General features: G+C 36.5%; 1 protein-coding gene across 2 annotated transcripts in view; it reads left to right on the forward strand.

Annotated features, from left to right (window-relative positions):
* The window catches only part of LOC149263675 (methylesterase 17-like), a 134,033-nt gene extending 117,902 nt beyond the window's left edge, over nt 1–16,131 (forward strand). Inside the window, exons 4-8 of one of the 2 annotated variants that reach the window (XM_089426588.1) lie at nt 13,327–13,467; nt 13,554–13,685; nt 14,764–14,904; nt 15,216–15,347; nt 15,602–16,131. In XM_089426588.1, the coding sequence (XP_089282714.1) occupies nt 13,327–13,467; nt 13,554–13,685; nt 14,764–14,904; nt 15,216–15,347; nt 15,602–15,880 (825 nt within the window). In that variant the 3' untranslated portion in view covers nt 15,881–16,131. Of the gene's footprint in view, nt 1–13,326; nt 13,468–13,553; nt 13,686–13,768; nt 14,070–14,763; nt 14,905–15,215; nt 15,348–15,601 lie in introns of those variants that run through there. The other variant, XM_089426590.1, reaches the window with a different exon arrangement.
* The last annotated feature ends 754 nt before the right edge of the window (nt 16,132–16,885 follow it).

Here is a 16,885-nt window from a genome sequence, read left to right on the forward strand (position 1 = left end):
GCTAGGAGAAGCTCGCAACTCAACCAAGGCCATTCCTTTAGTATTAAAAGATGATTCAGCCCTAGGAATAGATGGAAGGATCTAGAAGGCCAGTGAACAAATACACTGGACAAATACAACAATTAAAGGGCTAGAGATGAATATGGTAAAAGCTTCTGAACAAAAGGAATGTTTTGACTCACTATTAGTCGTTATACATAGTGTGAATAAAACTTTGAATGATGTCAAATTTTCAATTTCTGTATTAAAATGTTTCGTCAGAGAATCAACAACACAAATTGAAAGCATCGATAGGAAGGTAGAGTATGAGTTCCAATCTACTTAGACTCTTATGGGTAAACTATCTGAAAAATTTGAGCAACTTACAATATCTCCGAAAGATAAGGATATCCCTACCTCCATGTTCTTTAGCCACCATGTACCCATTCAACATGCCATAAAACTTGTAGAAAGGTTTGCATTTCCATTTCCTCAAGAAAAACCAAAGCAACACACTAGCACCAAAGAATCTTTTAGTGAATCCTATTCTCTTTTCACAAGGACCATGACCAAAGAAGAAGAGCCAGGATCTTCAGGACAAAATCTTTTGCCTATATATGAACCTTTGTCTAGCCAATTCACTAGATATCCAACTCCTGACCTCAATGGCAAGGGAAAGATGCCAGAAACTCATACCTTTCAGTCTGGATCTTATAAAGAATGGAATATTGATGGCTTGAGTGTTGGTCAAATCAGACAAATGATTAACCAGATGTACATTGAATATAAGCTTATGTATGAGAGGAAAATCTGAAATTGAATCTTGCAAAACTCTCATCCAGTGCTTTACAAGTACCCTACATAGATGGTGGCAAGTAGAATCTTCCCCTAAATTACTTACAAAAATGGAAGCAGAATTTGTTAAGGATGAAGTTGGAGATGTTATCCACAATGAATATGGTGACCCCCAAAATAATTTGATGTGAGCATTAACCTCCTTCATCATAGAACATTGGTGTGGAGCAACAATAGAAATTGCAAATAAACATGAGATGATCCTAATGAATCTCAAATGTAAGAAAATGTCCCAATATGAATATTTCCACAGAGATTGGACACAAAGAATTTACGAAGTAAAAGAAAGTCAAAATGACCTATGGAAACAAGTATATTTAGTAGCATTACCCTCCAAATTTGTTGAATACATCTAGCAACAAGAAGTGTTCCAAACTTCTTTTGAAAACTATACATGAGAAGATATATATTGCATGTTATGAAACCAGCTCAAGAAAGGATAGAAAAGATAGATCAACACCTTAGAATTCAGCCTCTTCGAGGGGGCAACCTCCTTTACATTACATAAATGAACAATTCTTGGATGATTCAAATGACAAAACCTCCTTTCTATATATAGGAGTCTAAGGAGTCACAATATAATCCATCCAACCTAACAATAATAATATAAAGCCACAAAAATAACAATAGAGGGATTCTATGGGGCACAGTAATAACAATATGGGGGCAATAGGGGCAAAACAATATTAATAAGGGGTATAACTACAATAGTAATGGGGTAATCCCTAGTATTATAGGGACCCAACATGCCCCTCGCCTTCAAAAAAGTGTTTTCCTCAACACTTGAGTAGTTCTTGATACTTCTACATAAAATTCTCATCCTCCCATGTGGAATCTTCAGCGGATAAGTTCTTCCACTTGATAAGATACTCTGAAATTGATCGATTTCGTAGCTGTCGAGTTCTTGTTTCTATGACTGCTTCCGGTTCCAATATAATTTTTCCTTCCTCGTCAAGTTTTGGCAATATTGTTTGAACTGGGAGCTTGTCGCCTATAACCTTCTTTAAACATGAAACATGGAAAACTGGGTGCAATCGAGAAGCTGCAGGAAGCTCCAATTTGTATGCCATAGTACCAATCTTTTGCAACACCTTGTATGGACCATAATACTTTGGTGATAATTTATTATCCTTCTTAGCTTGCTTGAGGGACATTTGCTTATATGGTTGTAGCCGTAGGAATACCCAATCACCTACATCAAAACTTCTTTCACTGCGATGTTGATCTGCCTGTTGTTTCATTCTATTCTGTGCCAACACGAGGTTATCCTTTAAGAGTTGGAGGACTTGTTGTTGATGTTCGATGTGATGTTCCACTGCCTGAACCTTAGAATTTTCTCTTAAATATGATGTGATGGATGGTGGTTGATACCCATAAAGTGCCATAAATGGGGTCATTTTTGTTGCTGTATGGAAGGAAGTGTTATACCACCATTCAGCCAGAGGCAACCATTTGACCCATTGTGTCTGTTTATCAGATACAAAGCAACGAAGATATCCTTCCAAACATTTGTTTACTATCTCAGTTTGCCCATCAGATTGAGGATGATAAGATGAGCTATGAGCTAACTGAGTACCAAGACAAGAAAATAATTCTGTCCAAAAATTTCCAGTGAAAATGGGATCTCTGTCACTTACAATAATCTTTGGGTTTCCATGTAGCTTTTGAATTGTTTCCATAAATGCAGTAGAAACTGTACTGGCTTTAAATGGATGTGATAATGCACAAAAGTGTGCATACTTGGTAAGTCTGTCAACTACCACCATGATGACACTCTTTCCCTCAGACTTGGGTAAACCTGTGATAAAATCCATTGAAACCTCCTCCCAACGTTGGCTTGGAATGGATAAAGGTTGTAATAGACCCGGTGTCTTAATTGTTTCAACTTTATTTTGTTGGCAAACCAAACATTCCGCCACAAACTTTTGAATATCTGATTTAAGGCCATCCCAAAAAAATTCCTTCTTAACCCTGTGGTAAGTTTTTAAAAATCCTGAGTGCCCTCCTAAGGGAGAAGTGTGCAATTCCATAAGAATCTTTTGTTTTAGCTGGGAATTCTTACAGAGGTATAAGCGATCTTTGTACCATAACGAATCATTTTGCCAGCTAAATGTATCAGACGTACTGGAATCTTGTTGTAGCTTTCGAATAAGTGCCCACACTTCTTCGTCATTCTTCCATTCCTCCCTTGCTTCATTTATCCAATCTGGTTGGATAATAGAAATGGCGCACAACAATGCTTCCACATCCTCATCCTTTCTTGAGAGTGCATCTGCCACCACATTTTGCTTCCCTTTTTTGTAGATGATTTCAAAGTCATAACCCAACATCTTTGTGACCCACTTTTGTTGCTCTTCAGAGGATAATCTTTGTTCTAAAAAGTATTTAAGGCTATCATGATCCGTTTTTACCTTGAAGTGTCTTCCCATTAGGTAGGGTCGCCATTTCTTAAGTGCATGGAGTATTGCCAACATTTCCTTCTCATAAATAGCTTTGCTTAAAAACTTTCCCTTGATTGGACGACTTTCAAAAGCAATGGGTCTTTCATCTTGCATTAGAACAACACCAATTCCATTTCCTGAAGCATCACATTCCACAATAAAGGTTTTTGTGAAGTCCGGTGTAGCTAAGACCGGTGCTTGGCACATTGCCTCTTTAAGATGTTCAAAGGCCTTTGTTGCTTCCGGAGTCCATGAAAATGCATCTTTCTTCAATAATGTTGTTAGAGGTGCTGCTATTCTCCCATAATTCTTAACAAACTTGCGATAATACCCTGTCAACCCAAGAAATCCTCGCAGATGCTTTATGGATGTGGGGATTTTCCATTCCTTAATGGCTTTAATTTTGCTAGGGTCTACCTTAACTCCTTCATGAGATACAATATGACCCAAATATTCCACCTCCTGGACTCCAAAGAAACATTTGGATCTTTTTGCATATAATTGTTTCTCCTCCAATAGTTGTAGCACCCTGTCAACATGTTCAACATGATCCTTCCAAGACTTGCTGTAGATTAGTATATCATCAAAAAATACTAACACAAATTTTCTAAGGAATGGTTTGAAAATTGAATTCATCAAACCTTGAAATGTTGAAGGTGCATTGGTAAGGCCAAAAGGCATGACCAAAAATTCATAATGACCCTCATGAGTTCTAAATGCTGTTTTCGGAATGTCTTCAATCTTCATTCTGATTTGATGATATCCTGAACGAAGATCCAACTTGGTGAAGTAAATTGATCCATGCAATTCATCCAGTAATTCATCAATGACAGGAATGGGGAACTTATCTTTAATAGTGAGCTTGTTGAGCTCCCTATAATCGGACACATGCGCCATGATCCATCCTTCTTGTGCACCAATACTACTGGAGCAGAGAAAGAACTTTGACTCGGTTGAATTATACCAGCCTCTAGCATTTCTGCAACCATACGTTCAATTTCACTTTTTGGACATAGGGATATCTGTACGGCCTGATGTTTGGAGGAACACTTCCTGGAATCAGATGAATAGCATGATCATGATCACGCATAGGTGGGAGACCTTTGGGAGTCTCAAATACCTTGGAATGATTGTCCAGGACTTTTTGGAGATCTGGAGAAATAGATGATTCCAATGTGGAAACATCTAGCGAACATAATTGTGCAATTACACCTCTTTGCTCCTTTTTTAGAAGCTTTGTCATACCATTAGAGCTGATTATCTTTCCTGGTTTCCCTGCAATACCCCTTAATTCAACTTCCTTTCCTTCCGTAGAAAATTTGATGAAAAGTTCTTGAAAATTAAAAGCTATTGTACCCAAGGATTGTAGCCATTGGACTCCTAGTACAACATCAGCACCTCCCATTGGAATGGAAAGCATTGGGCTAGTCAATACATATTCTCCCATGGATAGCTTGATATTATGGCACTTTCCAAAGCAATTTATTGTTCCTCCATTTGCAATCATCACTTGACACTCTGGTGCTGGATATAGGAAGCAATTCAATTCTTTTGCTACCCTACAATGAATAAAATTGTGGGTGCTTCCTGAATCAATCAACACTATTACCTTTTTTTCTTGATTTGTCCTTCTATCTTGATGGTTTGAGGAGTGGTAATTCCCGCCAATGCATTACAAGATATGGTCGGATTTATTTGTTCTTCATCTAGGCTTTGTTCCTGGAGTATATCCTCTTCTTTTGACCTTTCTTGCTCCTTTTCTTCTTCCTCTTCACAATCTATGTAGAATAATTTCTTCTCAGCACACTTATGACCTTTAGTGTATTTGCTATCACAACTGTAACAAAGCCCTTTTGCTCTTTTTTCTTCCAATTGTTGTGGTGTCAACCTTATAGGTTGTGGAAGACTAGGGGCAACAACACTTCCGTCTTTATAGTTGTGAGTGGTATGCTTCCTGGTTGCCATAATTTTGCTTTCCATTTTTCTTGCTAACCTGAATGCCTTCTCTAATGAATCAGGTTCCCAAAGGCGAACATCATGTTGGATATTATCCTTTAAAGACCCTATGAACACATCAATCCTATGCTCCTCTGGAATATCTTTTACCCTTATGTTCAATTTTTGGAACTCCTCAATGTGCTCCATTATTGAACCCTTTTGTTTGAGACTTATCAATTGGCTAAAAAAAGTGTTGCTTTTTGTATCCTCATAATGTGCTATCAATTCTTCCGTAAAAATTTCCCAAGTGATAAATTGTTTACGAGAGCAAAGCCATTGATACCATACAAACTGATTTGGTTCCAAATATAAAGTTGCCATACGTACCTTTTGTGTGTTTTGCACATTATTGAGATCGAAGAATTGCTCCATCTGTAATATCCATGTGGCGGGATCCTTGCCATCAAACTTCCTCATATCGATTTTTGGAATATGGTGAGTCTTCGATCCAACATTAGAGTCTATGGAATCATGATTAACATTTCTTTTGTTCTCATCATGAGTTTCCTTTAGTACCCTTTCACCCTTATTGACCATTTCTTGTAGCAACTTATTCATATTTATCTTCAATTCTTCCATCTTATCATCCATGCCATCAATTTTAGCTTCTACGCCTTTCTTTAAACCATCCATCTTAGCTTCTACATCTTTCCTTAAACCATCCATCTTAGATTCTATTGCTTTTTGTGCAAGTGACACTTGTTGCACTTGTTCTTGTAATTTTGATATATCATATAGCATTTCTTCTTCTTCTTCATGAGTCATGCTAGAGCTTCCAGGTTCCTTACTAGTTGTTTGCATTTTCTTTCCTCGGGGCATCAGTTACCGATAATAATGCTCTATTATGCCCTTTGAATTCCTTCAAAACAAATTTTCAAACCAAGCTTAAGCAAAAATTTAAGAAAATCTACACACCTTTTTTCACTTTGTAGGAGCTCGATATTGCCTCTGATGTATCTCTGTACTTTCCAATCATCTAGTTCTGAATTTGTGACCTGTAGTAGCCCTTTGTGTCCTCTTTCCAATGCCACAAGTCTGACCCAAATTGGTTTCTCCAAGGAAGAGTTATGCGAAATCTCCCACAGTGACTTGATTATAGACTAGTTCAGTAGAGCGAAATTGTACGACATGCCACGAGTCACTGTTTTGACCTTTGGATCTGAAAAATGCATACAAGAAACTACAGTCCGTCCTCTTTCTGTACCTTCTTACGAAATTTCAATCCGATCCCCAGAGAGAAAGTTATGACGATTTTCCCTAGGTCACCTGTTTGGAATGTAATTCAGGAGTCTGCAAAAAGACCAACTTCCTCAGATCATATCTCCGCAAATATAGCGCGAAAAGCTCTGAAATTCAGACCCGAGGTTCAGCACGATTTCTTCTCAAATGGGTTTTTTTTTGCAACTTCTGAAACATCGCAGAAAAAAAGTTATAGTGAAAATGCCACGATGACCTGTTTGGAGCAGCGAAACCTTAGAATCCAAAGCTCTGATACCAAATGTTATGAAACCAGCTCAAGAAAAGATAGAAAAGATAGATCAATGCCTTAGAATTCAGCCTCTTCAAGGGGGAAACCTCCTTTACATTACATAAATGAACAATTCTTGGATGATTCAAATGACAAAACCTCCTTTCTATTAATAGGAGTCTAAGGAGTCACAATATAATCCAGCCGACCTAATACTAATAATATAAAGCCACAAAAATAACAATAGAGGGATTCTATGGGGCACAGTAATAACAATATGGGGGCAATAGGGGCAAAACAATATTAATAAGGGGTATAAGTACAATAGTAATGGGGTAATCACTAGTATTATAGGGACCCAACATTGCAACATAACAAAAGCCATGGTAGAAATATGCACCAACACGAAAGTCAATAAGTCCTTACAAAAGATGTCCAGACTACCTAAAAACGAATCCATCTGCGGTAAATATGGATTGATTATTGATGATCCAATTGTGCAAAGAAGAAAACATAGAAAATCGTAGAAGAAAGGTCATAAACAGTCAGCTAAAAGTCATCCTCATAAGTCAATAGTCACAAGAAAGGATCATATAATATAGTGCCCAAAACACACTACTATGAGCCCAAATATATCCATCTTAAGTCTCAAAGAAAAAATATGATTACCTGTTGGTTATATGGACAGACTGGACATACTGCAAACAAATGTCCTCAAGAAAGAGAGTCAAGAGAAAATAGAGGTAAAAAGACACAAGAATATGCCTCTAGAAGACCTAGAATCCACTTCAAGGAAGAAGTACACCTGATGAAGCAAAATTGTTGCAGTTCATCAGAATCATCTGATTCTAGTTTATCTGAGTCTGAACATAGTGAAGAACAGGTGAACGTCCAACAGTGCAATTGCACAGATACCGATGAGTGCAACTGCAACCCTTCTGAGATAGACACAAACTTTAGCTCAGAAACAGAAACAAAAAGGCACCAGCCAAAGAGAAAATGTGTATGGCACACACTATTGATGATGATGAATCAAAAGTTCTGGCAAGCATCAAGATACTTGTAGAAGGAGAAATGAAAGAAAAACTTCTAGAAACCTTTTTACAAATCATACACAAATATCTTGGTAATACCTCAAAAGGTAATATTTCTAAAGCACTGTTTGTTGACGCTTCTTATGAGAAAAACACAAAATCTTTTCAAAGAAACCAGCAGCATACAAAACCAAGGTCTTTGAATCTAGGAGAAGTCAGTCATGAGATTCATCATTTAAAAAGGAAATAGTTGAGCTGAAAGCAAAAATCTCTCAGATAGAAAAGGGAAAATGGCAAGAACTAGTAGAAAATCCTAATGTCGAGATTTTTGAAGATATGCAAAATAGTGGCATAGGGTTTGGAAATATGAAGATCATGGCCATTCAGTATCAGCAGCACCATCTACTATTAAATGTTAATATACAAGGAGAAAACTTCACTCTCAGAACGTTAATAGATTCGAGTGCAGACATAAATTTTTTAAACAAAAAAGTTATCCCAGCCAAATACTGGACACATGCATATAGGCAAGTCACCGGGGTAGGTACACAGGGTTTTCAATATGAAGTCTCCAGTGAAACTTTTTGTTTTTCAAGATATTGTATGAAAATGAAATTTGCAGTCTGAAATATTCTAATTGACTGTATTTTAGGCAATATTTTTCTTGCTACTGTTGAACCACATGGATCAGCTAGATTACAGGATGGCAAAGTTGGTTATTTTATATCTGCCCCTGATAACAAAGGTTTCTTACAAACCATCACATTTCCTTTTATTTCAACACCAAGAATATCCACCATGGTTCAGACTATGCAGGGAGTTAACCTGATAGAAAGAAATTTGGGATATTTAAAAGACTTCAAGTCCTCTCTCATAATAAAATAACAACTACAGTTCCCAAAGGTACAACAAAAAATCTCAGAGCTCAAAGAGAAATTAGAAAAGGATTGTTGTTCTGAAAACCCAAGTGCTTAATGGAATAGAAAGCAACACAGAGTTTCATTGTCGTTCAAACAAGAATATGATGGAAAATCATGCAAGAGCCGAGCCATACCTATGAACAGTGAGTACAGAACTCTGTGCCAAAAATAAATCTCAGATCTCTTAAAAAGAGGATTGATCAGAGAATCTAGCAGTCCTTGGAACTGTTATAGATTCTTTGTAAATAAATACTTAGAACAGATTAGAGGTGTTCCCAGATTAGTCATAAATTACAAACCTCTAAATTTTGTACTAGTAAATGATACATATCCTATTCCCCACAAAGGAAGCCTAATAAGTCGAATAGAAGGAGCTAAAGTTTTCTCCAAATTTGATATGAAATCTGGGTTTTGGCAGGTTGCGGTAAAAGAATAAGATAGATTCAAAACCGCCTTCAACATCCCTACTAGTCATTATGAGTGGAATGTTATGCCCTTTGGCCTAAAACATGCACCATCCAAATTTCAAAAGGTCATGGACTAGGTTTTCAAGCCATATTTTGATTGGCTCATTGTATATATTGATTATGTGTTAATCTTCTTTAAATTTGTAGAACATTTCAAACACGTACAGATTTTTACACAGGTAGTTAATACAAGTGGGCTCGTACTAAGCAAGAAGAAAATGGAATTGTTTCAGACAAAGATCAAATTCCTGGGACATACTATTGAGGATGGCCAAATCACATTACAAAAGCATGCACTTGAATTTGTTGATAAATTTCCAGATATGATCACAGATAAAAAACAATTGTAGAGATTCCTAGGCTGTTTGAACTACGTCAACAATTTCTATGAAGGATGTTCCCATGACAGAAAATTGTTAAATCAAAGATTGAAAAAAGATCCAGCGCCTTGGACTTCAGAACATACCAATGCCATCAGAAAAATAAAATCTAAGGTAAAAACTTTACCTATTCTCTACCTTGCAGATGAGGATTTGCCAAAAATTGTAGAAAGTGACGCCAACAACATTGGATGGGGAGGTATTCTCAAGCAAACTAAAGAAGGAGAAGAACAAGTTATATAGTTTTCTTCAGGCACATGGAACCAAGCAGAACAAAACTATTCTACAATTGAAAAAGAGGTAAAAGTTGCATGGAATTGTATAGACAAATTTGACATCAACCTCATACATAAAAGGTTTCTTCTCAGGACTGATGCTTCTTCTTTAAAGAAAGTGTTAACAAAAGACATCAAAAATCCTGGAGAATCCAAGTTTGCCAGATGGCAAGCTTTGTTTGCAAATTTTGATTTTGATGTCGAGCATATAAAGGGAGAAAGAAACTGTCTACCAGATTTTTTGAGTCGAGAGTATCTGAAAAAAGAAAATCATCTAATGGTTATTGTATTGAATGGGGCCCTAAAACACAGCAAGAAGAACTTAGAAATATCCCAGACAACACCTCATGGCCAATCTATGCTGAAAAATGGAAACCCACTTGGAAATTAAGAAACACCAAAGTTATGGATGCAAATCTACAACCTCATCAGGACTTACAACACCTTGTACCAGAAATAAATATTTACCCTAAGTCCAACACTTGGATACATGATATGGTGTATAAGAATTCAATGATGTACTCTGATCTTGCAGACGAAGCATTAAGGGAGAGTTTTCATGATATCAGTATGATATGGAATGAGGGAAGCAATAGAACCAAAACATTTCATAAATATTATACTATCAATAGAACCAGATATCCTAAACATCCTACAAGAATAATGTGGCCACAAAAGGATCCAAACCTTGTATTTCCTGACATTGTCTATATTTTCAGGGCTATAAAGATCTCTAGTGGGATCTCTTATGCAAAGAAGAAAGATCAGAAATACATTATACATTATTAAAATTTGGACCTGTCTTCATTACACAATCACTGTTACAACCAACTTGGTTACAAGAATGGTGGAGATGGATAAATAACTTTGCTATGGATCCAAGGTACTTTGAAAGAGACTTTCAAAGTGATTTCCAGGAGTGCATGGAGTGTAATGGCATGGAGTGTTTTCACCTTCCCTGTAAGACTATTGCAAATCTAAAATTTTTACTGATGATCGCGTATTAGGCTACTTCATGAGAGGACATCATCATTGGTTAGTCTTAACCAAAGTGAACCATCAGATTATCCTCGGGAAACCAATGATTGTCCGAAGAATTTATACAAAAGCATGGGAGACTAGTGGAGCATACCATCATAATAATGGCTGATTTCCTAGTACAAATCCATTGGGAACATAACTTAAAAGACTCCAAGGGTTTTCGTCGGCTTCTCCTGAAAAGCATCCACAATGTACAGTAATGTCTTGTCACTTGACTTTGAGAGTGACCAATTTTCATGGGATTTTACGACAAAAATATCCACATTGTAAATATCTTTTCCGTAGGATTTGGAATAATCTCTACTTTGTAAAAATTATGATTTTTCGAGAATTGGAGCACTTCTCTAGCTTTTGGTGTGATTTGATCCACATCTCGAAATCTCAGTACGATTGTCTCTTGGTGTGATTTGATCCATATCTCGGAATCTCAGTACGATTGTTTGATGTTTGTCCCCTTGTCATCCTATAAAAAGACACAAGTAAGGCTCATTGGGACATTCGGGGTTGGAGAGTCTGAGAGCGAGAGTCTTGTTGTTTGAAGTATGAGATAATCTTCCTTCTCTACATCTGCGAACGTCTGTGTTCGATCTGCTTCCATCACGAAGAAAGTCTCTTTTAGCGTCGAGTTTGAAAAGCCTGTGTATCAGGGCCTAACAACCCTGGCAAGAACCTAAAGTGGCTGAACTCATTAAGTTTTAGTTCGTGTTTGTTTCAAAAAGTTCAAAGACAGAGTCTGTAAAGGGCCAAGTAGCCTCTAGAGTGCATCTTAATTTAAGGTGTAGCGTTTGGTAAATGCCTATGTAGTCTACCTGTGATTGTAGTTTCTTTAAATCTTCCAGCATTGTAATTCATCTTTTGAAATCAATAAAAGGGAGAAGTTTCAAAATGTTCCGCATGAGTTTATGTTCTATTATGCCATTTTAAATATTCTGTGAGAGGAGAGGTTCATCTGAGGTTTGCCAGAGGTTCACCGAGGATCGAGAAACGTTTTTCTCATGTTGGCAAGAGGTCGTTGAAGAGCATTATTGCGTGAAGATCCAGAGGTTTGTGTACGGGTTCGTGTAATAGTTCATGTATGTAAATATCTTTTCCGTAGGATTTGGAATAATCTCTACTTTTTAAAAACTTTGATTTTTCGAGAATCGAAGCACTTCTCCGACTTTTGGTGTGATTTGATCCACATCTTGGAATCTCCACATCTTGGAATCTCAGTACGATTGTCTTTTGGTGTGATTTGATCCATATCTTGGAACCTAAATACGATTGTCTGATGTTTTCTTCTCATCCTATAAAAAGAGACAATTAAGGCTCATTGGGACATTCGTGGTTGGAGAGTCTGAGAGTGAGAGTCTTGTTGTTTGAAGTCTGAGATAATCTTCCTGCTCTGCATTTGCGAACGTCTGTGTTCGATCTGCTTGCATCACGAAGAAAGTCTTTTTTAGAGTTGAGTTTGAAAAGCTTGCATATCAGGGCCTAACAACCTTGGTAAGAACCTAAAGTGTCTGAACTCATTAAGTTTGAGTCTGCATTTGTTTCAGAAAGTTCAAAGACAGAGTCTGCAAAGGGCCAGGTAGCCTCTGGAGTGCATCTTAATTTAGAGTGTAGCGTCTTGTAAATGCCCAAGAAGTCTATCTCTGATTGAAGTTTCTCTAATTCTTCCAGCATTGTAATTCATCTTTTGAAATCAATAAAAGAGAGAAGTTTTTTCAAAATATTCTGCATGAGTTTATGTTCTGTTATGTTATTTTATGAGTTTATGTTCTGCTATGTTATTTTAAATATTCTAGGTGGCGTGGTTTTCCTTGAATAATGGTGATGAGTCAACCTGCATTCGCATAGCAGCTAGAGTCCTCACCGCTGGTTTGACAACTGCCAACGCACCACCAACGGGACTACCAACAGGTTATTCTAGGTGACGTTCTTTTCCTTGAATAATGGTGATGAGTCAACCTACACTCACCAATAGCAGCTAGAACGGTTAAAAAATAACCAAAAACAAATTTAACGTGACGAACAGCCTTAATTGCTGAAAAAACCATCAGCTATAAAGTGATTCCGGCTGTATGAAGTCTTTCACCTCTCCTATCATTCATGGCCTGGTCTGGTAACTAGGAATTGGTTGGATCCCTGAAATGTGCTAGTACTGCATTTCTGTGATATGTCTAAGAGGGATTGTTTCGGTTATCCAAATCAATATCTTTGTACCACGTGTAACAGTGCTTTCACAACAAAAACGTTGGTTAACAAAATGGAGTTTTTGTTAAACTACGGTTAGGATATCATACTGAAATCAAAACTAAAAAGAGCACACTCTGAAATTGAAATGATGCAAAGCATATCACAGTGAAATTGAAACATGGAGAGCAAAAATGTGTTTGGTCCATTAATAATTTTGATTTTGAAGACTCACCTGAGGCTTCCAATTTCTCTTTGCATGAAATTTTTTCGAACTGCTACGGAGAGCACAGATAGTGTTAGTGGGACACAGCTTGGGAGGCGTTAGCGTAGCCCGTGGATCTGAAGAATTCCCGCATCTCATTGCGGTCGCAGTGTATGTCTGCGCTCTTATGTTTCGGGGTGGAGAATCCATGCAGCGGGAAAAGGATTTTGTAAGGATTTTACCTCTTTTAAAGACATAATTATAATCAAATAAAAATATAGATATAGTTGAGAGTAAGATGGATTACCTCTGCAGATGGAGCTGGACAGAGACATTGCTGAGCAGGTTGAATATAATTTTGGCAATGGCATGGAAGAACCTCCGACATCTGGAAAGCTGCCTAAAAAGATTCTGAAGGATTTCTTCTACGGTACAACCTCCACATTGGTAAGTGCATTCACTGTCATATATGTTATTTTTTGAGTAATCTCTTGAGACGAGTGGTACTAAATATAATTTGATGTTGACAGGATGCCACACTGGCTTCTCTGTTGCTCCGACCATTTCCAACCATGGTCATCACAAACCTGGAACTGGAGACCACAGATGAGCGGTATGGGGTTGTTCCAAGAGTTTATATCAAAACTATTAAAGATAACGCGCTCTCTCTTGCCAAGCAAGAAGAGCTCATTGCCAATTCGCCACCAAAGAAGGTTTACAGCCTCGACACAGACCATAGTCCATTCTTCTCTGCACCGGAGAAGCTACATAGTCTGCTATTGGAGATCGCCAACAGATACTGCTTATGAATGCAATTAGCCTCTTTTACATCGAAGGAAAAACTTCGGAGGCTTGCCTTTATCAGAAATTTAGTATTTAATTAAATAAAATTTAAATATATAAATAAGATAATAATAACATAAATATAGTTACTTTTTCTTAATTATTAATACTACAAACATTATAATACAATTATTAATTTAACATTCAAAAAATGAGAGTATATTATAATAATAGATATTAATTAATCTATTGGATTTATCTATTAAAATTACTATAATTAAAATATTATTAAATAAAAAATTTGGTCCATATCTTTAATCCTGTCGAGTCCAATTGGTTGGTCAAAGTTAGCCCTTACATGGTCAAATATAGCTGTTAGTCCCATTTCCTAGTCAAACTTAGCTGTTGGAAGATCTGCTCTCCCTATTTAACATGCAGCCATGGTGTGGTTCTTCAACTTGTCCTGAAGATGAACCACACTAACTGGTTCAACTTGCCCTGACGATGAACCGCACTTACTAGTTCGAAACGCGTCAACCAATATATCATAATGTGATTTGCCCCGAATTTTTTTCCGTAACTATAATATTTCTACACCACTACTAAAATTGAAGAATGAAAAGCGCGCTGAAATCGAAAGTCCTGAGAGCATACAAATATTTTGGGCCTTTGTTAATTTAAATTTTACAATTTTCAAACTTTTTCTGTCTGACAGAACTTTATAATTTGTATGGAGACACAGATAGTGTTAGTGGGACACAGCTTGGGAGGCGTTAGCGTAGCCCGTGGATCTGAAGAATTCCCGCATCTCATTGCGGTAGCAGTGTATCTCTGCGCTCTTATGTTTCGGGTTGGAGAATCCATCCAGCGAGTAAAGGAATTTGTAAGGATTTTAGCTTTTACAAATATATAATTAATGAAATAAAATCATAGATACAGTTGTGAGTAAGAGAAATTCTATGATTCTTTTAATGAAATAAAAATATAGATACAGTTGTTAGTAAGAGAAATCTTAGGGTTTTTTTTTTTTTAATATGGGTTAATTTGATTAAAAATTTGTTTATTTTTACATATATAGTATTAAATGGATGATATTCATTTAATTTAAAGAGATGATTAAAATAGTGACCTACCATACTAAAGAAAATATGAAATCTTTAAACAATACTCTGTTAATTGTCTTTGCATTTGCAGATGCAACGGGACACAGATGTGGCTAAGATAGCTGAATATAACTTTGGTAATGACAGGGAAGAACCTCCCACATCTGTAATAGTGCCTAAAAAGTTTCAGAAGGATTTACTCTACGGTACGACCTCCACATTGGTAAGTTTATTTTTTCTTTATGGGTTGATTATATTAATTTGGTACTTGTTATGTCTACTAATAACATTTTTTCTACTGTAACCTCCATATTTGTAAGTATATTCTTTTACTTTTAATTAGTTAACTATATTAATCTACCAACAACATTTTTACCTAAAAGAAATCAAAATACATCATCATATATTATTATTACATAATCATGTATTATTATTATGTTGAAAGGAACGGCACTAAATATAATTTGATGTTGACAGGATGCCACTTTGGCTTCTCTGTTGCTCCGACCATCTCCAACCAGAGCAATGACAAACCTGAGCCTGGAGACCACAGATGAGCGGTATGGGGTTGTTCCAAGAGTTTATATCAAAACTATTAAAGATAACTCGCTCTCTCTTGCCGTGCAAGAAGAGTTCATCGCCAATTCGCCACCAGAGAAGGTTTACAGTGTGGACACAGACCATAGTCCATTCTTCTGTGCACCGGAGAAGCTGCATAGTCTGCTATTGGAGATCGCCAACACATACTGCTTATGATTGCAATTAGCCTCTTTTACATCGAACGAAAAAACTTCGGAGGCTTGCCTTTATCAGAAATTTAGTATTTATTTAAATAAAATTTAAATATATAAATAACATAATAAATGTCACTCTCACTCTGTTTAGTTGTTTGGGAGAAAAGTTTGGCTTGGTTCTCAAGTCTAAATTTTATTATTTTCATTTTTTTTTAATTGCGAATCTATGTGAGAAAAGGTAGTCTTTTCTATGCAAGTAAATCCTTGTGTTTCGGCCTGGAGTATGCCGTAAAACTGCTTCTGCTTGGCTAAGAGCTAGTCATGAGAATATCCATTATCTTCCAAAATTGGACTTACAAGTAACTAAAGGGGTAAGAACTCCATTAACTATGCAATAGAGAGGTGATGAGTACCAAAACGTGGGTCCATCACCCATACTTAGATTGAGAAAAAATCTCCTAACTCCTAAATGCATTTAAGTGAAAGAAAGTGATCTATCATCCCTTGAAAGTGAGTTATCTAACTAAACGATTAGTCATCAATCATTCAAAATTATTAACGAATGTTTTGAATAAAAAACTAATTCACTTAAAAGTCAAGGATTTTTATCTTTGTTAAAATATAGAGCTTTGATTGTTGTGAGGAAGATTTTAGGCATTAAAATAGTTAAAGTTCATAAAAAAAATCATATTGTTAGAAACCTCATGGATGTTTTTCATGGAACTAGGGACAAAAGTTGTTCAAAAGACTATAAGACAACCCAACATGTATCGCCACAATCAATTGTTAGTAATTTCATAACAAAATATTGTTCGTTGAAATACACATTTCATCTCATTAAATGTAATGTAAAAACCATTCAAAAGTAGTCTATTAGATGAGACAACATCGATACTGCAAGACAAACAAATTTGTGGGATTTCACTGGCATTTTTCTCATTCTGACATGAAGTTAATTAGAGCAACTAAGGGTCTAGTGTAGAACTTTTGGCACTAGAACTCTAGGCCTCCTTTCAACCATAATGAT

Source organism: Pinus tabuliformis, chromosome 6 (assembly GCF_031772625.1).
Source record: "Pinus tabuliformis cultivar Carrire ecotype Pingquan chromosome 6, CPIR1, whole genome shotgun sequence".
NCBI lineage: Eukaryota > Viridiplantae > Streptophyta > Pinopsida > Pinales > Pinaceae > Pinus > Pinus tabuliformis.